Source organism: Mesoplodon bidens (genome assembly GCF_964165515.1).
Source record: "Mesoplodon bidens genome assembly, chromosome: 5".
Lineage (NCBI taxonomy): Eukaryota > Metazoa > Chordata > Mammalia > Artiodactyla > Ziphiidae > Mesoplodon > Mesoplodon bidens.
The window spans coordinates 119,400,816-119,428,257 of NC_138161.1; the positions used below are offsets into that span (position 1 = coordinate 119,400,816).

Below are 27,442 nucleotides of genomic sequence, written 5' to 3' on the forward strand. Positions count from 1 at the left end.
TGACAAGAAAATCCTTTTGTATAAAAAAAAGTACAAAGTAATTGATAAAAAATGAATACTTCTGCTTTATGCGACTTCTTTGCTCAATGAAAATAATCTGAAAAAATGAATTTTATGGGGGAATCATGAGCCCACTCAGCTGTCAAATCCTTTCCTAAGACAGCAAAGTCCTTGCCTGACACCCTCTTAGCAGACATTTGTCTACAAGGCTGAGGATCTGAAAGCTGGGGCTGATTCCACGTGGGGGTCACTCTGTGTGCCTCAGGGTTGACTAAACATCTGGGAAACCTTGTAAAAACTGGAGACAAGTTCCCTACTCCTTCCTAATGTGAGTTTCCAGTCTGCCTTCAGTCTGCATACCAAGTCCCCATTTCTGTCCTGCTTCCCCTACACTATTACCAGCACAGGAGACCTCCGTTCACAGTCCATTAAGTGACTCCTGACCCACAGCCCCAAGTAATAAACCCTCCAATCCACCTGCTGCCACCACCAGACCCGGCCCTTGCTTTCACTTTTCTTTCATGACTTAAAGGAACTTTCCTGAATTATGACACAAAGAAAGTACAAATACACTACCTCTAAACCCCATTCCTTGGATGTTAATGGTGACACAGATCAGACCAGAGTTGACCATGTTGCTTCAGATGTGACAGCTTGGTGGATGTCACCAGAAGAAACCTTCTACCTCTGTTCTTTTTCCCCTGGCCTATACCCCTCCCTTCCTGCTTTCTTGTGACAGGGTCATGCCGGCAGTTGGCTGTGATATCCTGGGTAGGTTAATTTAAATTGCAACATTGATGGATGCAACTACAGAGGATCATACTAAGTGAAGTAAGTCAGAAGGAGAAAGACAAATCCCATATGATATCACTTATATGTGGAATCTAAAATATGACACAAATGAACCTATCTATGAAACAGAAACAGAATCACAAACATAGAGAACAGACTGGTGGTTGCCAAGGGGGGACGGGGTTGGGGGAGGGAAGGAGTGGGAGTTTGGGGTGAGCAGATGCAAACTATTATATACAGAATGGATAAACAACAAAGTCCTACTGTATAGCACAGGGCAGTATATTCAACAGTCTATGATAAACCATAAAGGAGAAGAATTTTTTTAAATGTGTATGTATATGTATGTATAACTTTGCTGTACCACAGAAATTAACACAACATTGCAAATCAACTATACTTCAATTTTTAAAAATTGAAAAAGAATAAATTGCAACATTGGGGGCAGTTCAAGGCAACTAATATTCACATCTACTTTGTACAAGGCTCTATATTATTAGGCTCTGTCAAGGGTCTTTTTTAATAGGTACTCATAGCACCTCTAAGTTTATTATAAAATCAGGAGTTAATCCTGCATATTCTGATAAAAGCCTTCTTTCTAAGGGTAGACCCTAAGTATGGTGAAAAGCCCACAACCAGTGCTGGTTCCATGAACTGGCCAAGTGCCTCAGAACAAGATCATCTGAACTGGGGTCAGCTATTATCAGACCATCCTAATGTAGGCAAAACCCAAGTAAGGACCTGCGAGAGGAAATCAAAGTGGTTAGGGGTTATTTTTGACAAATAAGTGTGGCTTCCTTTCCTCTTCCACATTTCTTCCCCTGATGTCAACCCTCTGGGGGGCTGCTCTGTATAAGGACCTCCCCCCACCCCGGCTCTTCCACAAGATGGCTCTTGGTTGAGTTGGTTTTTTTTTTTATCTTGAGAGGCCTTCACTCTCCATTAACATCCAAAAATAACCATTTGAATGGTTGTATCTCCAACTCTACCTGGTTTTCCCGCTACAACCCTAGCAGGTATGACTGCCTAGTGGATGAGAGGTATGCTGATACCCTCTTCTGGCCTGGCCCTGAGAGAATATTTATGAAGCTCATGTCAAATCACTGACAACTACTCAAGAGCCACCTCTAAAGAGCTGAAATCAGGAGTACAAGCTGTGGCCCTAAGAGAGAGAACCATGACGTTGCTACAACGCCAGGGACATCAGAAAAGCCACGCCTGCTCCTCAGTTGCACCCTGCCTGCAACCAATTCCCATGATGCACTACTGCCCATGATTCTCCTCTACATCGCCTCTGCCCTGGTGCATTCTGGGAGCCGGATTCTCCTCCACATTGCCTCTGCCCTGGTGCATTCTGGGAGCTGGACACAGCCCTTGCACTCTTCCTGGAAGCATCATAACATAACCAACAACCCCAGGCCTGAGGGATGAGGCATTCTTTGTGCAGTTGCCTTTCTTTCCCTAAGTAAGGGTAAGGGAGCAATCCAGGCCCAGTAAAGAAACCAATATGTTCTCGGAAGCAGGCAGACCCTGAAGCTTTCCACGGAATAGATGCTGCTAGTTAACCCCAATAGTAATCACAAAAGGCCACTGGAGTTAATCTGTGTCCATCCATGAGCTCCACGAAAAGTCTAGAGAGAGCTGACAGTCCCCTTACACAGTTACGCTATACAGTGCCAAGGACAATACTGACACATTTTTTAAACTATTAATGTCAGTGTTCTTCCTTTTCATTTTATAGCTCTATCTTATCATTCAACTTTTAAGGGTAATGTAGCTCAACTATTAGGAAATTTGTCAATGTTACCTAATTGTCAACATGATAAACTATGTGTTAGATACATTGATTCATGCTATAGATACTGGCGAAAACAATGTACTGTGCGCTAGACCCCAAGAATCCAACAGACAGCAAGATGGGGCGCCAACCAGCATGAACCTGCCCTCAAGTAGGCAGCTGAGCATGATAATCTACTTGTATTTCAGGCTCACTGATGGGCTTCCTAAATCATCCCTTACCCACTTCTAGAGGTATGAAGAGCCTCTAAGATGGGCAGGCATCCATTAAACATGTAACAGTTGATCTAAAAACAGAACCAAAATATAATCTCCTAATGTGGTGATTCATGGTGCTCTGAAACACCATGTTGCAGAAGTTCAGTAAATATTTATTTTATTTGTCAGTTAGTGGGCTTTAACACATTTTAGTAGCAATTCTTAAAGTTTAGTGTACCTGAGAATATATGAGCATGAGTCCCAAGAACCTGCATATTTAATAAATTCTCTGGGTGATTTTAATGCAGATAGACTGCAGACTGTATATTGAAAACCAGTAAAATACAGCCCAATCCTGATAAGCTTGGGCATAGTTTTCCCTTTGGAAGTCTGCTGTTTAGATCCCTTAGCACTAAAGACAAAGTCCTGGGAATTTTCTTCTGCCACTTTATAGGTTGATTAATTGATTGGCTGGTGGGAAGAGTGGTTCTTAAGTATGTGGTTGTAGAGTACAGTGCTTTCTGGAACTTGAATGTCCCTACAGTTCATCTGGGAATGTTGTTAAAATGCAGTTTCTGATTCAGTAGGTCTGGGGTGGAGCCTGAGATTCTGCATTTCTAAGAACCTTGCAGGGGCCACCAATACTGCCATTTGCAACCACATTTTGAGTAACAAGGGCCTAGTACAATATTGGAATTCATTAAAAAGCTGCCTCACTTCACTTTGGCTTGTTTAATACAGGCCTTATTTATTTTATAAATAAAATTCTGAGCCTTAAATACACTTAAGGAATTCATTACAAGGGCTTTAAACTGTTCTTATTTCAAATATAATATGAAAATTTTGTTTCTTTCTTGTGCTACAAATTGTTTTCTTTAGTGTTAATGTAATATTTTAAGCCATTAAAATTAGAAGCTTTGAGAGAAGGAGATGGTGAACTTAACTGCATGATTTGGGGGGTGGGGGGGATTTTGTTGTTTGTTTTTTAAGAAGAAAGTTTGTATATTTACCATACTCCTCAGGACGGAGACAAGCCCCAAATGTGTGGTCTGGGGGAACATTCATTGTTTCTGCAATGCTATCAAAGAAAACAAATACTTTAGTGAAAATTCCCACCACATGGCATCCCTGGAATTTAAAATATGTTTGCCATATGTTTTTAATCGCCTATATTTTCTCCTATAACCAAGCTATGAGAATCAAACAGAAGTTCTCCAACATATCTTTTTCCTAATCTCCCACTCGCATTAGCAATGGCTGAATGCTTTCACTGGCTTCCAGTGAAAAAGTCCAGACTGAAAAAGAAAAAAACAGAACATACTCAAAGCAGAATTATGGAAGTACATACATATATATGGGGGGGGGGGGTGGACAGGGAAGAGAGAGGAAAATATAATGCAATAAGTTAAATTTCTGAGATCTCAGAAATAAAGCTTTACACAAAATTCTTCCACCCTGTTCTCCAAATGCCCTGTCCATTTTGGAGACTCAGTACTTTCCTGGAACCTCAAGCGCTATAGAGGCTAACAAGAGTTCCCTGATTAACACAAAAGGATGATTCTTATTTAATTGATAGAACCTAATAGAACACAAACCAAAATTTACCACAAGAGTAGTTTGTAAATTTGATCCAAAAACATTTTCAATTCTAAGTTAATCATGAACTTACGGATCTAAAATTCTTCCAAGTTTATGTTGAAATTTTTCTTTGAAATCATCAACTCTCTTGGATACAACCTTAGCTCCTCTTTTCCTATAAAATTAGAAAATTGTCAGGTATCTGTATTACCTAAAGTATTCTTGGCTACCAAATATACATATGGTGAGGAATACCATAGTATCATTTGGGACATCACAAAATAAATCCAGTTTCAAGAGAAATTATATGCTAAAAAGAAAGCTTTATGTGTTCATTCTTCTATCATGTATATTCTATTATAAAGATAAGTTTATAATAGAATATAAAATTTTCATTAAAGAATAAGACAAGCAAACAAATTTTTTTTCAGTAAACAAAAAGAGTTAATATCATTCTTATAAGTGTGTAACTCTTAAAACTGCTAACGGAAAAGTAAGCATCAAAGAAATAAATAACCAAAGGATATAAACAAATAACTCAAATCTAGTAAGCAAATATATGGAGAAGTTATAATACTCTCCAGTAATAAAAGAAATATAAGATAAAAGAACAACAAAGTACCACTTTTAAACAGTACATAAGTAAATATATATATATATATACACACACATATATATATAGAGAGAGAGAGACAAGAGACAGAGAAAGAGAATATCTAACATTGGCAAAAAGTATGGTAAAACACTTATAGATTGCGAGTGCAAATTGCTATAATCCTTTTGGAAATAATTTGGTAACATGATTCAAAAAGCATAAAAATGTTCATCCTCTTTTATCCACATCTGAAAACCAATCATAAGGAGATAATCTACATAATTAAGTGTGAAAAGAAGTTACATTTATAAAAATGCTTATAGCCTCACTGTCTACGATGGGGAAAAAAAAAAAGAATCTAAATGTTCAGTCCTAGAGGGTGATTAGTTATGTTGTATTAACAAGAACACACTCTGTGTGCATTCAAAATGTTGGTTATTTAGAATACACAGCCATATAAGATTATTTTATGTTAAGTGAAAAACCAGAATATAAAATGTTATTGCACTCTGATTAAAGCTATGCAAAAATCAACACAGGAAGCCACACTAGAAAGAAATAGATTAAAAAGATAATAAAGGTTGAATTAAGGTGACAGGATTATGGGTGATTTTATTTTGCCAATTTTCTGTAATATAATTTCATTACTTCTATCACTGTGATTAAATGACTAAGAATTTCTTTTGAGAACTGCAAAATTACAACACCACTATTTAATAACATTAAAATTAATAAATTCTCTATTGTTTTGCTAAGACTAAAAACAATGAATGTTAAACTCTTAGATTCCATTTGCTTTTAAAACTATTTCCTGTACTGGAGAAATATGGAGTTGAATAAATTTCTGGAGAAGAGTGACACTCTGTGGAGAAACAAAAGATGAAATATAAAGTAATTCATCTTTTATTTCTTCATTTACTTCCCATTAGTTCAAAAAGGGAGAAAAAGAACAATATGGGTAAAGTCAGAATAAATCAGAGGCAGTATAAGGGCTGTAATTTGAACAAAGTTGACAATCTAAAACCAGCTCCAAGGACTTCCCTAGTGGCACAGTGGTTAAGAATCCACCTGCCAATACAGGGGACACAGGTTCGAGCCCTGGTCCAGGAAGATCCCACATGCCGCAGAGCAACTAAGCCCACGTGCCCCAACTACTGAGCCTGTGCTCTAGAGCTCGAGAGCCACAACTACGGAGCCCGGAAGCCCACGCTCCTAGAGCCCGAGCTCCGCAACAAAGAGAAGCCACTTCAATGAGAAGCCTGCCCACCGCAACAAAGAGTAGCCCATACTGGCCTCAGCTAGAGAAAGCCCACATACAGCAACGAAGACCCAACGCGGCCAAAAATAAAAAAATAAAATCTATTTTTTAAAATAAATAAATAAATAAAACCAGCTCCAAGGGGCATGATTAGGAACATGCCTGGATGGTAAGGGTAAGGATTCTAAGTCATGGAGCCTACGCTTCTCATCCTAAAAGTGCCTGGGTTATGTTTCTGGGAGAATTGGGAAGTATTTCTGAGCAGCCAAGTATGTCAGAGTATCAATAACTGTAACATCATTACACACCTCACAGTATTCACTAACCAACTCAGAGTAAAGTCTCTGTGTGCCAATCAATTTTTCTTTCAGACACATACACACACACACACACACACACACACCCCATTTCAACATTCTAACTGATTCTTCAGACCAAAGGTCATAAACAGAATATAGATAGAGGTAGTTTTATGGAGGAAATATATTCCTTAAAAGTATATATCCCTAATAACTCTCAAAAGTTAAAAGTAAACCAAATTTATGTTAAAATAGTGCATATCAAAGTGAGATGTAAACAAAACAGAAAGAGACTCACAGACATAGAAGACAAACTTAATGGTTACCAAAGGGGAAGGTGGGGGAGGGATAAATTAGGAGTTTGGGATTAACAGATACACACTACTATATATAAAATAGATAGCCAATATATATAACAGGGAATATAGTTCCCTGTGCTATACAGCAGGCCCTGTGCTATACAGTAGTCCCTGTATAGCACAGGGAACTATACTGCATATCTTATAATAACTTAGAATGGAAAAGAATCCGAAAAAGATTATATATATATGAATAAATAAATCACTTTGTTGTACACCTGAAACTAACACAACATTGTAAATCAACTATTCTTCCATTAAAAAATAAAGACAGGGCTTCCCTGGTGGTGCAGTGGTTGGGAGTCCGCCTGCCGATGCAGGGGACATGGGTTCGTGCCCTGGTCCGGGAAGATCCCACATGCCACGGAGCGGCTGGGCCCGTGAGCCATGGCCGCTGAGCCTGCGCGTCCGGAGCCTGTGCTCCGCAACGGGAGAGGCCACAACAATGAGAAGCCCGCGTACCTCAAAAAAAATTTTTTTAATTAAAAAAAAATAAAGACAAAAAAAGAAGAAAATAGGAACAAAAAAAAGAGATGAAAACAAATACACTTCACTCCAAGTTTATAATAGAAATCACACTGAAGAATGAAGTAGTGAGTCCTATTTGAAATACAACAAATCAAGGGAATAAAGAATCTATCATTTCAGCAATAATTTTCCAACTAAATTTTGAAATACAGAAAGAATGATCAAATTAAACAGTGTTCCATAAATGATGTTTCCTTGTGGGTAGAGACAAGTTGGAGGGAAATGCGTCCTGCATATGGCCTGCTTTTATAAATTCAGTGTGTTTTTCTATGACTATCCCAAATCATTGATAAATATGTGCTTGTTAATGACCCAAAAGCTCTGCTCTTAGGACCTTCTTAAGGACCACCTTGTGAATATGTTGATTTCATATCTTTAAGAAATGGATAGTAGGTTTAATATTTCTAAGCTTTCAGAAGTGGATAAACCATATTTGTCTCCTTTTAAGTATCAATTTCTATGTTATATTTAATTATAAATATCTAGTGAAATACTTAAATCATTTCTTCACGTTTTCCTTTATGTATGTTTTAACAACTTTAATAGCGATAAATTAATGAATATTTGTCTTATAAGCTCTTCTTCTATACCCTAAAGAAAAACTATCTCATACGGGTTTAGTATAATATTGAAAGAATTTCTTCTGTGTTTGTGTTTTAACATTATTGTTTTCAATAATTCAAGTATCAGAAACTCATATAATAAGGGAGTGGGAGAAGAATGGAAATCAAAATTTCAGGCCTGTGATCACAGAATCCAGTGTCTATACCCCTGGTGTAGTGGTTAAAGGCAGCCCCTGGAGACACACTGCCAGGGTTTCATCCCTACCCCTAGTATTTCTCAGCTGCATGATCTTGGGCAAATGATTTCACTTCTCTGTACTTCAGTTTCTTCGTCGGTAAAATGGAAAGGCTAAAAATTATAGTACACCTGAAGTATAGTTGAATTACAGTGTTGTTAGTTTGCTGTATAGCAAAGTGACTCAGTTATGCATATATATACATTCTTTCTCATATTCTTTTCCACGATGGTTTATCACAGGATGTTGAATATAGTTCCCTGTGCTGTACAGTAGGACCTTGTTGTTTATCCATTCTGTATATACCAGTTTGCATCTGCTAATCCTAAACTCCCAATCCTACCCTCTCCCACCCTCTTGCTCCCTTGGCAACCACCAGTCTATTCTCTGTGTCCCTGATTTTGTTTCTGTTTCATAGATAGGTTCAGTGAATAAACTTTTCCATACGCCCCTGAAAAAAAATTATAGTACACCTACCTCACAGAGGTGTTGGTAGGATTAAATTAACCATACATAAAGTACTAAGCATTTGGTCTCTATAACTGAGAGCTGTTATTTCAGCAACCAGACAGGCAAATGAGCGAGGCAGTTGGGTGCCTGTGGGAATGTGCAAACTCTGTGTGCACGCCGGGGGCCTATGGAAACTTGGAGGGCCAGTGTATCCTTTAAAGAGGGCAGAGGGTGTAAAAAATGGTACAAATGAACTTATTTACAAAACAGAAATGATGTCACAGATGTAGAAAACAAACTTATGGTTACCAAGGGGGAATGGGGGGGAGGAATAAATTGGAAGATTGGGATTGACTTATACACACTACTGTATATAAAATAGATAAACAACAAGGACCTACTGTGGAGCACAGGGAACTCTACTCAATACACTGTAATGACCTATATGGGAAAAGAATCTAAAAAAGAGTGGATAGATGTACATGTATGACTGGTTCACTTTGCTGTACAGCAGAAAGTAATGCAACATTGTATTTGTTTTGCTTTGTTTTGTGTTTTTTTTGTTTTTGTTTTTGGCCGCACTGTGCATCATGTGGGATCTCAGTTCCCTGACCAGGGATCCAACCCGCAGCCCCTGCAGTGGAAGCTCGGAGTGGACAGCCAGGGAAGTCCCAACACATTGTAAATCAACTATACTCCAATAAAAATTAATTTTTAAAAAGTTATAAACTAAAAAAATAAAGAGGACAGAGAGCAAAGCAAATCCACTCCCACCATTGATGTATAGAAATGTAAGCCCAGTATATTCGTTTCCTGTGGGTGCTAGACAAATTACCATGAACCTGTGGCTTAAAACAATAGAAATGTATTCTCTCACAGTTCTAGAGACCAGAAGTCTGAGGTCAAGGTGACAGCAAGGCTGCATTCCCTCCAAAGGCTCTAGGGGATAATCTGTTCATTGCTTCTTCCAACATCTGGAGGCTGTTGGCATTTTTGGGGGGGACCTTCCTTAGCTTGCTGTCACATCATTCCAGCCTCCTCCATCTTCACATCACCTTCTTCTCCTCTGAATGTCTTCTGCTTTTCTGTCTCAAACCTCCCTCTGCCTTTCCCTTATGAGGACACTTGTCATTGGATTTAGGGTCCACCCAGATCATCCAGAATGATCTCTTCATCTCAAGATCTTTAACTTAATTGCATTTACAAAGACCCTTTTCTCATATAATATAAACTTCATAGGTTTTGGGAATTCGAACATGGACATCTTTGGGGGCCACCATTCAACCCAGTACCTCAGTATTTTCAATCTTCTGATTTTTTAAACATAGTAGGAAATATAGGTTTTTATTTTGTTTGTTGGCTTAGATATAAAATATAAGACAGGGAATGAAAAACTAAGGAACCTTATTTTAATTTCTTAGGAAAGTAGTCAAAATGTAGAATGCAGGTGTAAAAAGGTCACAGTTTGTGAGAGTTAAGTCAGATGCTCAGGTGCTCAAATAACTATTAAACAAAGCTGAATGATAAATGACAGGTCAATTATATGTGACATGATTGTCTTTGTAGAGACTTGAAAGCCCACTATCTGTAAGAAACATAGTAGGGTTGATCCCATAGATTAAAAACATTCATGTATGTCTTCCAATCTGCTGAAAAGACATGAAGTTACTTTAGAATCACAAATACACACACAGGGAATTCCATGGCAGTCCAGTGGTTAGGAGTCTGCACGTCCATTGCAGGGGGCCTAGGTTCTATACCTGCTGGGAGAACTAAGATCCTGCAAGCCACGCGGTCAAAAACAAACAAACAAAAAATCAAACAGAAGAAAACCCAACAAAAACAACAAAAAGACAGTATCATGGTTATCTCTGGGGGAACTGGACAGTTTAGAAGACATATCACTGTGTATCTTTTTCTATTATTTTTATGTTTGAACCATGTCACTGCATTACCTCTTCAAAAAATAAACGTAATAAGCTTTCAAGTCCATATGCCATATATCTAACACTTGTTCCAAGACACAACATACTTAAACTTACATTTGTAGTTCGTGAAGCCAATGTAAAGTTTTTGCCATATTTCGTCCATCATTAAAATGTGGTGTTGGGATCCCGTACAAGTTAAATCTATGAAAACTTGATGGGTTATACTTTCGCTGCTTTGCTTCTCCTAAGAAAAGAAAAGGGAAGGCTTCTGACTTAAGCAACACAACTTTGTGCAAGAAGCGCATGATGTTCTCACTGACAATGAAAATGAGAGCGGGAAAAAGAATGGAACTGTCACAGCACAGGGAACTGCACACATTTGGCTACAGATGACAGAGGCATTCTCCCATGTGAGCTGGGAGACTGGTGGAACAAGGGTTCCTTGTGTTAATATTTGGAAAGTAAGTAGAAAAATGATGTAGGAGAAAGACATATAACTAATGAAAAATTCAGGCCCCATCAATGTTAAAGAAATCCTTAAGATCAGGGGAGGTATTGCAAGGCTTTGTGACCCCAGTGGTGCTTTAAGCTATGCTAAGATTTGAGAGATTGGTGTTTTATACTTGCTTTCACTGAGATTTGCGTTACAACTTTCACATTTCGTTATAATCACTTATCTCATATTAGAGACATTCAAAGGGTGATAGAGGGCTGAGAACCCAGCAGGGAGGTCTTTATTTTTAAGATCTAGTACTGTACTTTTTTCAAGTCATGATGTGGTATTAGTTTTCTATTTGTAGATAAGAAGGTAAGACTGAAACTAGAGATCAGCTACAAGGTTATAAAATGATGGAGAAAAGATATTCAGCCTCACCAGTAACCCAAATAATGTAAGCAAAAACAATAGTGCACAGTCATAATTCGACTCTCAGTTAAGCAAAAATAAAGAAGATTGGCAAAGTTCGCCATTGGGGAGGATGCAGGGAAATGGAAATTCTCATACACTGTGCCTGTGAGGGCAAACTGGGGCAGCTATTCAGGTGGGGAGTTTGGCTCTAAGAGTGAAATTTTCAGATGCTTAGAAATCTAGGAATGTATCCTAAGGAAACAAATCACATTCACAGAGATATATAAACAATACATTTTTGTAATCCTGAAAAATACAATATTGATAACTGACCTGAAAAGACAACCAAGAAATTTCATATGTGGTGGGGGGGGGAAGCAAAAGGGAAAAAAAAGTGTGTACAGTAGGATGCAAAAGACTCACAAACACTCATATATGAATGAGCAAAGAAAACATATATGAAAGTATCACCTATGGCAGACTGGGAATTGTGGGAGATTTTCTTTGCAATTCATATACTTCTATACAACCTGCATTTTATAAAAGAAAATATCTATTACTTTAGTAATAATTTAAATTAAGTGCATTTAAAAGAGGTTGTTATTGTTATTGAATTATGTCCTTGACATACTATTTCAAGTAAATGCATATAGCAGTTTCTCCAAAAGCATGGAGATTATTGTCACATTTAACTGAAGATAGCTCCGTGGATGGGGGTTAGAAAGATGTTCGATATATCAAATGTAGTTATCTCTGGCTAATGGGATTTCAAGGTTACATTTACTTTTTCTTCATTTTTCCATGATATTTACATTCTCTACAATTATATTTTTATAATAAAAAATAGTGCTTTCATTAAAGGGAAAAAGTGAAAAATAAATATTTAAAGGATTGGATTCTATTCTTTTTCAAGAGGCTAGTGAAACTTTTGTAAAAGTCAGCAAATGAAAGTAACTTCAGTCATGTGATAGTCCATTAGAGTCTTCTAAATATTAAAAAAATTTGGACTGGAAGTTTGGGACTAGCAGATGCAAACTACTATATATAGAAAGGATAAACAACAAGGTCCTACTGTAGAGCACAGGGAACTATATTCAATATCCTGTAATAAACCATAATGGAAAAGAATGCACATATGTATAACTGAATCACTTTGCTGTACACCAGAAACTAACACAACATTGTAAATCAACTATACTCCAATATAAATAAATAATTTTTAAAACTACACTCATTTTCCTCCAAATTTTCCTCCAAATGCTAAATGCATGTAAAGGGTGTCTATATACATATTCATTGAAATAGTTCTTTCTTAAAACAATTAAATGGGATTGGATTAGACTGTGCTATCGATGCTAAACTTTTCCAAAAATGAATAAAATATTTTCACAAGAGAGGAATGGAGGGAAGGAGGAATAAAGAAAAGAAAGACTAGAAGGAGGAAAAGAAGAAAAGGAGGGGACTTCCCTGGTGGCACAGTGGTTAAGAATATGCCTGCCAGTGGAGGAGACACGGGTTCCAGCCCTGGTCTGGGAAGATGCCACAGAGCAGCTAAGCCCGTGCGCCACAACTACCGACCCTGCGCTCTAGAGCCCGCAAGCCACAACCACTGAGCCTGCGTGCCACAACTACTGAAGCCCATGTGCCTAGAGCCCGTGCTCCACAACAAGAGAAGTCCCCGCAATGAGAAACCCACGCACTGCAACGAAGAGTAGCCCCCTCTCACCACCACTAAAGGAAGCCCACGCGCAGCAACAAAGACCCAACTCAGCCAAAAGTAAATAAAATAAAATAAATAAATTTATATTAAAGAAGAAGAAAGGGAGGGACAGAGCCAGGGAAGTGGCGACGGAGGAGACACGGAGAGAAGCCTTGTCAAGGCTGTGAAAAAGCGCGGGGTGGAAGCAGCCGTGGGAGGATGGAGATGATCTCAGGACCGGAGTGTACCCGGCAGCGTAAGGCACCAGCAGAGACTGGTCATGGGAGAAGGGAATGGCTGACTCCAGCCGCAGAGCAATGGGCATAGCAGACAAGCCCCAGAGGGAGTATGACGTGAGGGGGCGGTGGAGGAGAAAAGTAAAGAAAGAAAGACGGAGAGAGGGGTCTTGTGCTGCAGTGAAGGGCTAGTCTTGCTTCTAACTAATGCAGATTAGTTCGTGAATCATGTACAGGCCATCGGCTTTCTCAGGACAGGTATCAGAGTCTAATTGTCAATCCTCTGTTAGGTCAAGATTCTACTTAGCACCCACACGTCAACAATTAAGTTGTAGTTTACAGCACTTAAACATCCAATGCCTTTTAGTTATGCTATAGAATAATTCTAGTAATAAGGCTTTTAGTCAAGATCACTTAATAAAAATAACAATAATAATAATAATAATAATGATAATAGTTACTGAGCCCTCACTATGTTCCAGGCACCATTCTTGGCATTTTGCAGGCACTCACTTCATCCTCGCAACATTATTATCCCTATTTAAGAAATTTAAAATAGATGGTGATAGGGCTTCCCTGGTGGCGCACTAGTTGAGAGTCCGCCTGCCGATGCAGGGGACACGGGTTCGTGCCCCGGTCCAGGAGGATCCCACATGCCGCAGAGTGGCTGGGCCCTTGAGCCATGGCCGCTGCGCCTGTGCATCCTGTGCTCCGCAACGGGAGAGGCCACAACAGTGAGAGGCCCGCATACCGCAAAAAAAAAAAAAAAAAAAAAAAAAAGATGGTGATAAGTAAAATATTCAAGGTCTAAAAGATAATAAATGGACAAGCTAGGCCTTGAACTTGATCTGACTCCAAAATTTCTGCAGTTGACCATTATCTAATAATCCTCATGTAAAGTGAAGCACTTAGAATAATCCTACTATTTGAATAAAAAACAAGATTAGACTACCCAACATTTAATCTTACTTAGCTATTTTTTTCATTTTAATGAAACATATCTTTCTACATTTTACACCCAAAATGCATAAGTGTATGTGTTCCCAGCTATCGGGGTTTATAACCTTATAAGTAATAAGTTATTATTTATTGATCACCTATTATATGCCAGGCATTTTAACTTTAAGCACATCATCTCCCTTATTCCCCTTCACAAATCTGAGTCTCATATTCTCAGGCCCATTTTACACTGGAGGAGACTTACCTGCATAATAATCATTGTGAGATACAATATACAGATCGTGTCCTGCCTGTCCTTCTTCAAATACTTCTTGATAGGATTTTGGTGGATTCACCACCTCTCTAGCGGATAATTCTGAAGGAAGAATTAATGAAATCAGTTTTAAGGCATTTTTCAGCTCTTTACAACATATTTAAGTTGACTAGAGCAAATGACAAACTGGTATGCTAACTACATAAGCTACATGGGCAAAAAGCCAACATACAGGGCTTCCCTGGTGGCGCAGTGGTTGAGAGTCAGCCTGCCGATGCAGGGGACGCGGGTTCGTGCCCCGGTCCGAGAAGATCCCACATGCCGTGGAGCGGCTGGGCCCGTGAGCCATGGCTGCTGAGCCTGCGCGTCCGGAGCCTGTGCTCCGTAATGGGAGAGGCCACAGCAGTGAGAGGCCCGCGTACCGCAAAAAAAAAAAAAAAAAAAAAAAAGAGTTATGAACACATTAGAGGCTTTGGTGGAAATAAAACACACAAATAGATGTCCAGGGGAAAGAGATAGCAGCCCTCACAGCTGGTTCCAACATCAACTTCCCAGAGTCTCTTTCCTGTCTTTACACCATCTCTACTCTGCTCCCTGAATCTCCTCTCCAAACCCTGAACTCTTACTGCCTTGACATACATCAACTGTAAGGCTTCTGGGTCTGAGAGTAACTTTCTTGCTATGATTCCCATCTTTCATTCTTGAATCAACATTTACACCAGCACTAAATAAATCCCAACAGGATATTTAATCCCATTTTCTAAGGAGACATTTTATCACTCCTTCCCCACCCTTTATTTTCACTACCTCTGATGACTGCCGTCCCAAATGTCGTATTAAGTATATCCAGGCCTTTAGGTAATCCTGGCGTCTGATCATGAGATTTTCCTAACGGTGCCCGTTGATTGCTAAAATATACTGATTCCTTCTTATCTTCCATTTTCTGTTGAAAGGTTGTAATAGGCTGTGGGTTGATCAGTACCTTTGCCTAAAGAAATCATACAAAGCAAAGATGTAATAACCAAAATAAGGAAAAAAGTCTGAACACTGAAACTCAATAGCTGGGGAGAAGACAATATGATTGTGGGGAAACATTTCATGATCGTTGTCTTGGCTCACCTTCAAATGAACCATCAGAATTGGGGTTATGCAGCTTAGACAAGTCTAAATATGACTTTTCATTGGGGCTAAAGCATTTATGAGAGCAACTCCCTGGTTACTCGACTCAAAGGTTCCAGAAAAGTAGGAATGACAAGCACAACAGCCACGTGATTCCCACCAGCTCCCTCCAGGTATAAGATCAGGTCTTCTGAACCTTGACTGTCCATTCAATCTGTAGCAGGTAACACCGAGACCCTGCGTGCACACAATGCATGTACAAGCGCTCTTGGCATCTCCAGCAATATCACCCAGCCTTTGTCCTAACCATGCTTTAACAAACCTTGACAGCACTTCTCTTTACAGTGAGAAAATTAAGTGCAGCTTGGCTTTTATTATCTGAGGGGAGAATATTAGTCTGTGGCTTAAACCATCAACTTCTCTACACTCACCCTCTTGGCTGCTGCTGCTTGGATTATTTTCACTGCCCAAGATTAAGAGTGGGAAGGAGATATTTCACTAATACCTCGTTTGTTCAATTTCACCTTGGTAAGTGAATAATGTACAGGGAAAAATAGAAAAGAAGTTACCGGTGTTGAAATTTTAGATCTTATTCCATGTGTCAAAGAAGGTGCAATTTGGGGATCATTTGCTCTGCCATAAAATACTCTTTCGGCTCCAGCAGGTGGATATCTGAAGTTGAAAAATTTTTTTGCCTCAGGTGGGGTCATTAGCTACCAACAGGGAGAGAAGAAAATAGAATTATTAAGTACAGTCAATTAGATATTAGCAAGACTGATCTATACCAATCAATGAACACCCTTCATTACATGAGTTTAATCAGTACCTGGTGATCTACAGCTCCAAAAAATGAAACATCCTGAATTTTTTTAATAGAAATAAACAACATATTTTAAAAGTTATATTTAGAAAACAACCAAGAAGTATCCAGGTTAGGAAGCATACCATAAATGACTATTTCCCATCAAAATAAATGGAATCTCCAGTAGTTTTTGTAGAGCTGGAAATTGTAAGCCTGGAATTTTCACTTCCTCAGACAAACTCAATAGAAGGCCCCAAAATACAGTAAAAATAATCCAAATTGACCACATTAAATTTATGCAACTCTCAGAAGGAATGTTGAGCATTGTTTATCTTATGTTCACACAAATGCATTTTGAAAACACTCACCCTGGGAAGTTTTTCAGTCAAGCAGTTTGCAGCTCTGTATCCAATCGGAAGAACTTTCCCTGCCTAAAGAGATAAAAAGCAATAATTGGTCATTGTCAGGTCCAGGGGTTGTGTTTTGAAGAATGGAATGTATTTCAAATTTGGCCTATGTATCTAATGCTAAAAAGTTACTTTCAACTACTTAACACAATTAAGAAAAGTAGTAAGAACAATTAGCAAATCTAAGACAATCCTGATGTATAATATAAACATTAGATGTTACATATATTCAAGCATACCTTTTTTTTTACAGTACAGCATTGTTAGTGATCCATCAATTATAGGACCTCTGCAACACGCTCAGGGATTCAACTTTCAGAAATAATCCCGTCATAGTTCACAGGTCAATTATCGGCTGTCCCATTGTCATCAGTACAATGAGAGTGTGGCTGGATTCAAGCTAAACTCAAACTATTAAGTATTTCTGAGTGGGTGTGGGTGTGTTTGCATTGTGGGTGTATTTCCACCAACACCCTAACTTTTGAAATATGCAAACATGTCACCCCTGGCCAAGCTCCTTCAGTGAATGGCCCAAACTTCACTTGGCTTTGTTCACTTAATTCTAATTTGGGTCTTATCTACCCTTCCCTTGCCCAAGCAAAGATTATAACAATTCATTCCCAGCAATGCACCTCTTATCTATTTCCAGTTTATCATTTCAAGGCAGCTGATAGTTATTTCTGCAAAGCATAAGTTTCTCTTTAAAAAACCTAGAGAAAGAAACTTCCCATACAGAATGTTCTAGGTCTCTGGAGGAGGATGGGAGGAAATCAGTGAAAAGCAGAGAGGCTGAGAGCTGGGTGAATGGATGAATGTGTAGGTGTTGGCAGGGGGATGGATTAATTAGACAAATGAGGGATGACTGGATGACAATAAAGACAGATGGATATAGATGGGTAGGTGAAAGTTTTTTATTATGTTAAATGTTAACTGGGGAATTCCTCTTAGAGGGAGAACCATCAAGGATTAAGAGACTAGGGACTTCCCTGGTGGCTCAGTGGTTAAGAATCCACCTGCCAATGCAGGGGACACGGGTTAGAGCCCTGGTCCAGGAGGATCCCACATGCCGCAGAGCAACAGAGCCTGTGCACCACAACTATTGAGCCCACATGCCACAGCTACTGAGCCCGGGTGCCACAACTATTGAAGCCTGTGGACCTAGAGCCCATGCTCTGCAATAAGAGAAGCCACTGCAATGAGAAGCCTGTGCACTGCTACGAAGAGTAGCCCCCGCTCTCCACAACCAGAGAAAGCCCGTGCGCAGCAACAAAGACCCAATGCAGCCCAAAATTAATTAATTGATTGATTGATTGAAAAAAAGAGATTAAGAGAGTATCTTGATGATACCTCTGTGTATAAAAGAGGAAGCCCATAGAAATGGTCAGACAGAGAAGTTAATTGCTTTGCTAAAAAATAGGAGAAAATATGAACTCTTGATGGGATAGACTAAAGAAGGATTAAGAGAGATGAGAGAAAGACTGAGAAAAATGGGAGGAGGGAATGATCTAGCAACAAGGTCAGAGGCCAGGGGGCCCAAGATGCGAAACTGGCCAGTCACAAGCAGCCCAACCTTAATGCCAAATCTTGAGTAAATTCTACTTACACAACTACACAATGGGAGAAGAACCTTGGGTTAAAAAGGAAAGGGGCTGTGCTCTAACTTGAGCTGAAGCAGGGTGGGGAAAAGAGAGGAGAGATGCAAGTGATTTTTTAAAATTTCTTTTTGTCTGTTTTTTATTTTATTTATTTGTTTTATTTTCTTTTTTGAGATACAAGTGATTTTTAATTCAGCTGGAAATTGTAAGAAATCTCAGAGATATCAGGGAACATAAAGTCTCTCTTGCTATACATGTTATAGAAGCTCCAGCCATTCTTTTAAATATTTAATGCAAAGATTAACTCATAAGGAATGGAGATGTGGTACATATATACAATGGAATATTACTCAGCCATTAAAAGGAATGAAATAATACCATTTGCAGCGACATGGGTGGACCTAGAAATTGTCATACTGAGTGAAGTAAGTCAGACAGAGAAAGAGAAAGAGAAAGGAATCTAAAAAGAAATGATACAAATGAACTTACTTACAAAATGGAAAGAGACTCGCAGACTTAAAGAACAAACTTATGGCTACCAGGGGGAAGGGTTGGGGGAAGGGATAGTTAGGGAGTTTGGGATTAACATGTACACACTGCTCTATTTAAAATGTATAACCAACAAGGACCTACTGTATAGCACAGGGAACTCTTGTTCAATATTATGTAACAACCTAAATGGGAAAAGAATTTGAAAAAGAATAGATACATGCATATACATAACTGAATCAGTTTGCTCTACACCTGAAACGATATATCACAACATTGTAAATCAGCTATACTCCAATATAAAATAAAAAGTTAAAAAGAAAAAAGACTAACTCCTAAGGCTGGGGATACTCAGGGCAGCTACTCGCCAGGTGCTACATGATGAGAGAGATGGAAGGAAGGATGGATTGATTGACAGATCAATCAGTCCATGGCCTGAGAGATGACTTTACTTGTCCGTCATCTGCTGACCTTCCAAGTGTTTGACATTGGATATTCCAGGTTTCTATCACTGTAAACATTCTGTTGGACAGAAATGCCTTCACTATTCCTCATCTAGTTGCCTACTTGAAAAGCAATTTGATTCCAAATCAGTAGCTGTAATCAAGTTTGGATGTTCTCAGGCCATTTGATTGGGGACACAAAGATGGAAGCCATTAAGTCTGATTTCTATCTACAGTGTCATATTATGTGTGACAAGTCTCGCTCCAGCCATGGATCTCTTTTTATCTCTTTTTATTTCAGTTGTTTTCAAGGATGCCTGTTCATCAATTTGAGATGTGAAGGATAGCAGAACCTGCCACCACCAATTATGCCTCTTTGGCATAAGGATTGTTTTGAACCAATTATTTTAAGAAACAGCAGAAGCTCTGAAAACAGAGTAGAAGTACCAGCAAAAAATAATAATAATTATTATTATTATTATTCTATGTAATGGATAAACAACAAGGTCCTACTGTAAGTCACAGGGAACTATATTCAATATCCTGTGATAAATGTAATGGTAAAGAATATAAAAAAGATTTATATGTGTAACTGAATCACATTGCTGTACGGCAGAAATTAACACAACATTGTAAATCAACTATGCATCAATTTAAAAAATTATTCTGTGTAAATATCCAGTTCCTCACTAAACTTTTACCTAGTGTTTTTGTTTGTTTGTTTTTTGTGGTACACGGGCCTCTCACTGTTGTGGCCTCTCCCGTTGCGGAGCACAGGCTCCGGACACGCAGGCTCAGCGGCCATGGCTCATGGGCCCAGCCACTCCGGTGCATGTGGGATCTTCCCGGACTGGGGCACGAACCCGTGTTCCCTGCATTGGCAGGCAGACTCTCAACGACTGCGCCACCAGGGAAGCCCCTCTATTCCTGACTTTTAAACATACTTAGCAAACTGGGAATGGATATGGCAAAAATAATACTTAATGGTGAACCATTAGAATCATTCCCATTAAAGTCTGAAAAGTGACCTTTCAATATTGTATTATTGATCGTAGGCAATGCAGTGAGATAGGAAATAGAAATGAGAGTTACATATATTAAAGAAGGAAAGACAAAAGTGTCAATATGATTGTCTACCTAGCAAATCCAAAAGAAATAATAAGCAATTAAGACCAATCAGAGTTCAGCAAGATGACCAGATATAAGAATAAAAAAAAACAAAACAATGAAAACAAACATATGAAACAATTTTCAATCTCATTATAAATCAAAGAAATGTGAATTAAAACAATGCCTTACAAATCATTATTAATTTTTAAAACTTAGTGGTACAATCTTTTAGGAAGGGATTTGGCAACAAGAACTAGAGAAAAGGGCTTCCCTGGTGGCGCAGTGGTTGAGAGTCCGCCTGCCGATGCAGGGGACACGGGTTCGTGCCCCGGGTCTGGGAAGATCCCACATGCCGCAGAGCGGCTGGGCCCGTGAGCCATGGCCGCTGAGCCCGCGCGTCCGGAGCCTGTGCTCCGCAACAGGAGAGGCCACGACAGTGAGAGGACTGGGTACCGCAAGAAAAAAAAAAAAAAAAAAAAAGGACTAGAGAAAGATTCATCGTTTGGCTTCTGTTGAAACTCTATCCTAAGGAAATATTCTAAGACATATACATAAAGAAGTTCATAGACTATTCTTATAGAAAAATCTGGGAAAAAAATCTATTGTCCAAAAAGAGAGGGAATGAGTTATCTAAATAATCATATATGGGCTTAAAGAAATATTGCTTTTATCACTAAAACATCTTTTAAGTTGTCTGTAATAACACTGAAAAATTTATTAAATAATAGTAAGTGAAAACTCAAGAAAAATTTTATGCTTGTTGTAACAACTACATAAAAATGAATTAGGAGAAAAGTGCCATGGGAAGTATAGTACAGTCTAGAACTCAGACTCTTAAATTGGAAGTGGTGACTTCAAATCCTGAGGCTACCACTTCTTAGCTGTAAGACTTTGGCCAAATTATCTAATTTTCCTCAGTTTCCTCACTGATAAAGAGTTAATACCTGCAAAGCTCCATGGGTAGTGATGTTGATATAGTAAAGCCACTGATAACAATTAATGTGAGGGCAGCAAAATGCCAGTAGGCATAGTGTTAGGGTGATAAGATTATTGTGTTTTCATTCCTGTTTTCTAAATTTTTCATGTTATTATCTTTGTTTTATAGTGAAAGTAGATATTTTAATATTTAAAAAATTATTTTAAAAGGAACCTTGTTTCTAATCTAGGCTAATCTCTCCTCTGGCCTGTGATCCCGTTTCCACTCCCTCCTGCTTACCTGGGGTCTGGTTCCACCCATTATCTCGTTTGTGTTATCTCAAACTCCCCTACTGATTCACTAAATAAATAAAATTATTCCTAAATGGAATCTTTACTCTGTTCTCTTCACTGTCACACTTCTTAAGGGAAAAAAAAAAGTTACAATAGTTTTCTCCAATTCTAATTTCACTCTTCAGTATATTGGAATCTGCATTCTCACTATGTTGCTAATTCCCTTAATGCCCAAAGCTAATTCATCTTTATTCTATTTACCCTACCGAAGACATTTTAACACTGCTGGTCACTTTCTCCTTGAAGCTCTCTTCCCTGTCCTCTCACATTTAGAAAGGAGGACGTGAGAGGAGGCAGGAAGCAGAGGTTTTAGAACAGCCCGTATTGGAAACCGGAAGCTGGTTTCTGCCGTGCGTGAGATCAGGTCTGAAGCCATAGACCCATAGACTGCAGAACCGATCCAGAAAGGAGAAGCAGGCATGGTCAACTGAGAAGAGAGTGGCTGGGGAAATCCAATAAGGGAACCAGAAAGCAAAGTGGGTCAAAGACAAAAGAACACCCTGACTCCCAAGGGGAACAAAAGTCTGCAGATGGCAAAAAAAAAAAAAAAGAAATTCTGCAGAATCCCTGTGACCACTTCAGCAGAATTGTGTTCTCTAATTTCTCCTTTATTCTCAGAATACTTCAAGGATGCTCCCTTTATGTTGCTCAATACCACCCTCTCAGACTCACCTCTTTCTTCTCTGACTGTTTTTTCTCCCACTTAATCATCCAGCCTTCCTTCCATTTATCAAACATATATTTACTGAATGACCAGTGTAAGCTGGACCTCGTGATATGTCATGAAGCTACATGATAAATAAGAGAAAATCCTTGTCCTCAAGAACTCACCTAGTTGACATTTCTTTCTCTGATCATCTCATGTGTTTCCCAAGGTAAGATCTTGCCTAGACCTTCTTTGTCCCATTTCCACCCATGGCTCCAACTGTCTCCCTGGCTTTTTCATCTGATAGCTTGTAAATAACTGAAACTCAGGATGGCCAACACCAGATATTCATGTGTCACCAAACCAGAAGATGTCTCATTATCAAACTAGAAACTCCTAAGTCATCCATGAACTTCCCTCTCTTTCACCACATAGATCCACAACTGGATGGCAATTCGTAACAATACCATCTCCTAAAAGGTTCTCAGAATTGCTCTCTCCTCTCCAATTCTTTCAACTCTATGTTAATTTCAGGCCATTATTACCTTGAAATAGCTTTCTAACTTTTTCCTGTCATCCAATATCTTCCCCTTCCAGTCCACCATTATTATTGATATCAGAATTATCTTTCCAAAAGGCAAATTTTATTTATTTCTTCCCTCATGAAGATCCACCATTGCTTCTGTACCCATACGTTTTACCTCTGCATTCTGGACCTTTAGATTTCTTCTTCATCTCTTACCACCATGCTGGCTAAACAGAATTGCTTATACCTCCCAACACAAGAAGCTTTGGTCATACTCTATGCCATTCTTTGCCCAAGATGCTCCAACTGTTTCCATCTGACAAATACTGACACCTTCTTAAATTAGCTGAAATACTACTTGCTCTGTAAAGCCTTTCCTAACTCCTCCAAAAAAATTGTCCAAACTTTCCATTGCACTTCATATTTAGAGTGTACTTCTATTAAGGAAGAATTTGTTTTCTATGCATTTAGACATCTATATAATATTTGTTTAGTTATTGTCTCCAACATTGGAGTGAGAGCCTAAACCCATGGGATTAGAATCATGTGCTTTTCATTTGATAGTACCCTGGACCCAGCATAAGGACCACCACAAGTCTTTGCTGAAAGAGTAAATAACTCACAGAATAATGAATAGAAAAAGCAAACTGTTTTTGAAAAAAGTACATGAATATTAGGATATAACATGTATTGCAGTTGGAGGGTTGAGAAAATGCAGATTGAGGAATGAAATGCAGGTCAAAGGAGAAAGGAGGGAGAAATCAAGAGGAACCATTCATGTGCACAGAAAACAAAGCTGACATTAGAAAAGGAGGCAGAGAGTCAGAGGAGGTCGGACAAAGTAACAGCTGGAAAGAGTTTCTTGGGACAAGGAATATCAGAATCTCAACAAAATCTCTGCAATTTGACTCTGCAAATCCAAACAAGTCTCAAAAGTTTATCATCTTGATAGAGACATGGCTATCTATACATAGTTCCTAGGGAAAGTACTAGGAAAAAACTTACACTTGGCCAGCAAGGCAACCGATGAAAAAATTTCCCAGAGTATATGGGTCTGATGCGATCTGGAGGTTCTACTCCTGGTTCAATGTTCTCAACCTCCCTTTGCTCTTCAGGTTGTTGAGCCAACTGGTACTCAGAAGGTTCTATCACCAAGCCCATTTGGGGCTCTGTAGGCTTAGTTTCATCTGGATCCTCTGGTTGGGGGAACCCCATGGCCACCTCCACAGGAGGCTGCATCTCCATGCTGGGCTTCATCACCACACGGGTGGACTCTTTTTCCACTTCCTGTCTAGGTTCCATACCCAAAGTAGGTTGCTTCCCCACTGAAGCCCCTAACTCTTCAGAGTCACCAGCCACAGGACATTTCCTGCTGCCTAGAGCCTGTGGACTTTCACACACCAGGCCCAGTGGAGACTGTGTTACCCTTCCAGGACAACACCCTGCCAGAAAACGCTCATTTCCTAAACCCGCTCTTCCTGGCAACATTCTCAGAGGAAATTTTGTTTCCTGTGAGGCTGAGACCCTATTGACTCCTAAATTACTCCCGTCCATGAAAGTCCTAGAAATATTCTGTCTTTGTAATCTTATATCAAGCCCATTGCTCGATGGACATTTTGTTTCCGGTGAAGTCATCCTCTCCTCATATATATGACTGCATGGAGAATCTTCTTTTCCTAATCCCACTCTGAGCCCCAACTCCGTGGGAGATGTTGTTCCCATGAAGACCCTTCTCTCTCTTAAATCATCTTTTCCTTCCTGGGTGAGTGCCACAGCCATGCTCAGAGGAGATTTCCTCTCAGATACCCTCATTCCTCCAAGGGCACTCATCTCTAAGGGGTAAGCTGCACCTGGCTCGAGGGAAGATCCCAATCCCTTGGAGCACCCCAACCCTTTGGGGGACCCCACTCTCACGAAAGAGCACATCTCCACTCGGACTCCCTGCCCACTGCTTCCGGCCCGCCACTTCACACCTAGCAGAGTTCACTGGGGAAAAGGAAATGGAGGTCTATTTACCCGGTTACCTGGGAAACGGGGGCGGGGCTTGGAGCTCAGCTCTTTCCAGGTCAGGACCCCACCCATCTCTCTCCCTCTTTCTCCTCTCCCCCACTCTCTCCTCTTTCTCTCTCCCTCATTCCCCCCATTCTCCCTTATTCCTTCTCTCTTTTTTCCCCCTTCTTTAGTAGATTTGGAGGGCAGGAAAACTTGAAGGATGTGGTCTTGGGCTCCAGAGCAAATGACCCCAAACTTCTCTTTGGTTTTCCAAGCAGCACAGTCCCGTTAGGATGGGTTCAGCCAGGGGCCTACTCCTGGCCACGGGCCTATTAATTTTTCTGGCGATCAGAGAATAAATAACCCTCTTTCTGTTGGTGACCACCAATTTTAGATCCTTCCTTGTGAAAGTACATGCACACTGCATGTAGTTCTTTCAGCGCTTAAGACATCCCTTAAAAATTCTGTAAAGTTACTATATTTGGCAGCTGTGGTAAGGAACATCTTAAAGTCTTTGAAAACACACTTCAATAAATAGGCTTTAAATAGCATTTCAAGTAAATATATTAAAATTTGAAATGAGTTACACAATAATGCATATTGAATTTTTAAAATAATGTGGCGAACTCAAAATTAAGTATGGGATTTTTTTGAAACTCAAGTTTTAATGAATGTGTATTTGGTGAATATTTGTCATGTTCTACACATACAGGGGATACAGAACACCTCACTTAGAATTTGAATGAAATTTATGAGATTCCACTTTTTTAAGAAACCTCATGAAAAACTTGCAAAATCCAAATTTTTTTAAAAAAGCAGTTAAGGGATACTATTTTACATTTGTAAAAACAGTGTACTGTAATTTTCTAGATAGCTAATATAAATATTCTTCTCCCCCTAAGCAATTTAAATGACTTGATTGTGTGTAAATCAAGGTATGTCTGTATAAGTGTTCATTCAATTCTTTTGTTTACAAATATCTACAGTACTGAGTCCTCATTTTGTGTCAGTTCTGGGAATGCAATGGACTAAGCCAATCCCTACCTCATAGAATTTATATTCTAGTAGGGATAGATAGCCATCAAGTAAACCAATAAATAAGATCATTTCACATGATGAGTGATGAGTATCATGAAGAAAATAGAACATTTTGATATGGAGGGAAGCTACTTTAGAATTGATGGGCTTAGAAATCCCTTAGGTATGTGACATTGAGCTGAGGCTTTCATGATGCCCTGCAAAGACACTAGCTTTTAAACCTGAATAGCTCAAGTTTCCATAGGCTTTTTCTCACTGCCTTGCCACCATGCCTACAATTCCTTATGCCAGAATTACCTTTCGGTTTGTCTCCAGACAGTCCCATTTAAAAGTAAGTGTTACCATTCATTACCATCTATGCAAAGAGTCATTCTTCAACTACACAATGGAAAGATTTCCTGGAGAAGAAGGTAGAAGACATGGAGTGTTGTGTATGATTGAGAGATGCAAGGTGCTGGGAATTCTTGAGTTGGTGTTTAGAGATTTGAGGGCAAAGGCAGCACTAAGGGCAGTGTTCAGTTCTGCATGACTTTATTTAGGCTCCATCCATTTTGTAGCTTCCTTAAGAAATTTTACCACCTAGTAGTTAAACAGGAGAGAAGGGGGCAGGGCACAACATTTAAAAGAATGACATAGCCCGAGGACACGACATAAACAGATTAGAACCAAATAGGTCCAAGATTGTGGACAAGTAGACTTCCACTAGACCTACAGCCTCAGTATATGATCATTGTAACACATCAGCAAGCTGATGACACACCCACAGGCGCCATGACAGTTCCAAGACCAACCATAAAGGTCAAAAAGTGGGCAGTGGCCCCATTCCTGGAAATCCCCATCCCTTCCCCAAAATAGCTAGAATACTCCTCCCACTCATTAGCCTATGAAATTACCCGCCCCTATAAAAACTGACAACCCCCGTACCCTGGTGCTGCTCTCACCTTCTGAGATGGCCCACACTCTGTCTATGGAGTGTGTTTCTCTCTAAATAAATCCACTTCTTACCTATCACTTTGTCTCTCACTGAATTCTTTCTGCGATGAGACATCAAGAACCTGAGCTTCATTAAGTCCTGAGACTAGGTGTGATCTCCGTTAAAAGACCATGGGTTCAAGTCCCAATCTGGGTTTTGGCTGGGTTTGGATCCCGGCCTGTGGGTTCAATCCCACTCCAAGTTACACAGTTTCAGTAGGATATCCCATTTGCTACTAGAATGTATCCAATTATCAGTCCTCCTCAGTTATCCAGGGTTAGGGAAAAAAAAACACAGGTCTATTGTGAGTGGCAGTACAAGAGCAAAGCTTTACTGTGGCATTTCCATCTCTCCAAAATTACTACTGGATCTTAGAGGTACCAGCCACTGGAGCAGCACTCCCCAGGCAAACATTATGACTAAACTATAAAATACTGTGAAATGTATTCATGAATAC

The 27,442-nt window shown here is 39.4% G+C and overlaps 1 protein-coding gene across 1 annotated transcript in view; it reads right to left on the reverse strand.

Moving 5' to 3' along the window:
* The window catches only part of EFHB (EF-hand domain family member B), a gene marked incomplete at both ends in the record, with an annotated part of 39,201 nt that extends 14,293 nt beyond the window's left edge, over positions 1-24,908 (reverse strand). Inside the window, 8 exon segments of the mRNA XM_081234740.1 lie at positions 3,798-3,865; positions 4,457-4,540; positions 10,696-10,825; positions 14,568-14,678; positions 15,384-15,564; positions 16,265-16,408; positions 16,866-16,928; positions 23,988-24,908. Of these exon segments, the coding sequence (XP_081090866.1) occupies positions 3,798-3,865; positions 4,457-4,540; positions 10,696-10,825; positions 14,568-14,678; positions 15,384-15,564; positions 16,265-16,408; positions 16,866-16,928; positions 23,988-24,908 (1,702 nt within the window).
* Between the last annotated feature and the right edge of the window lie 2,534 nt (positions 24,909-27,442).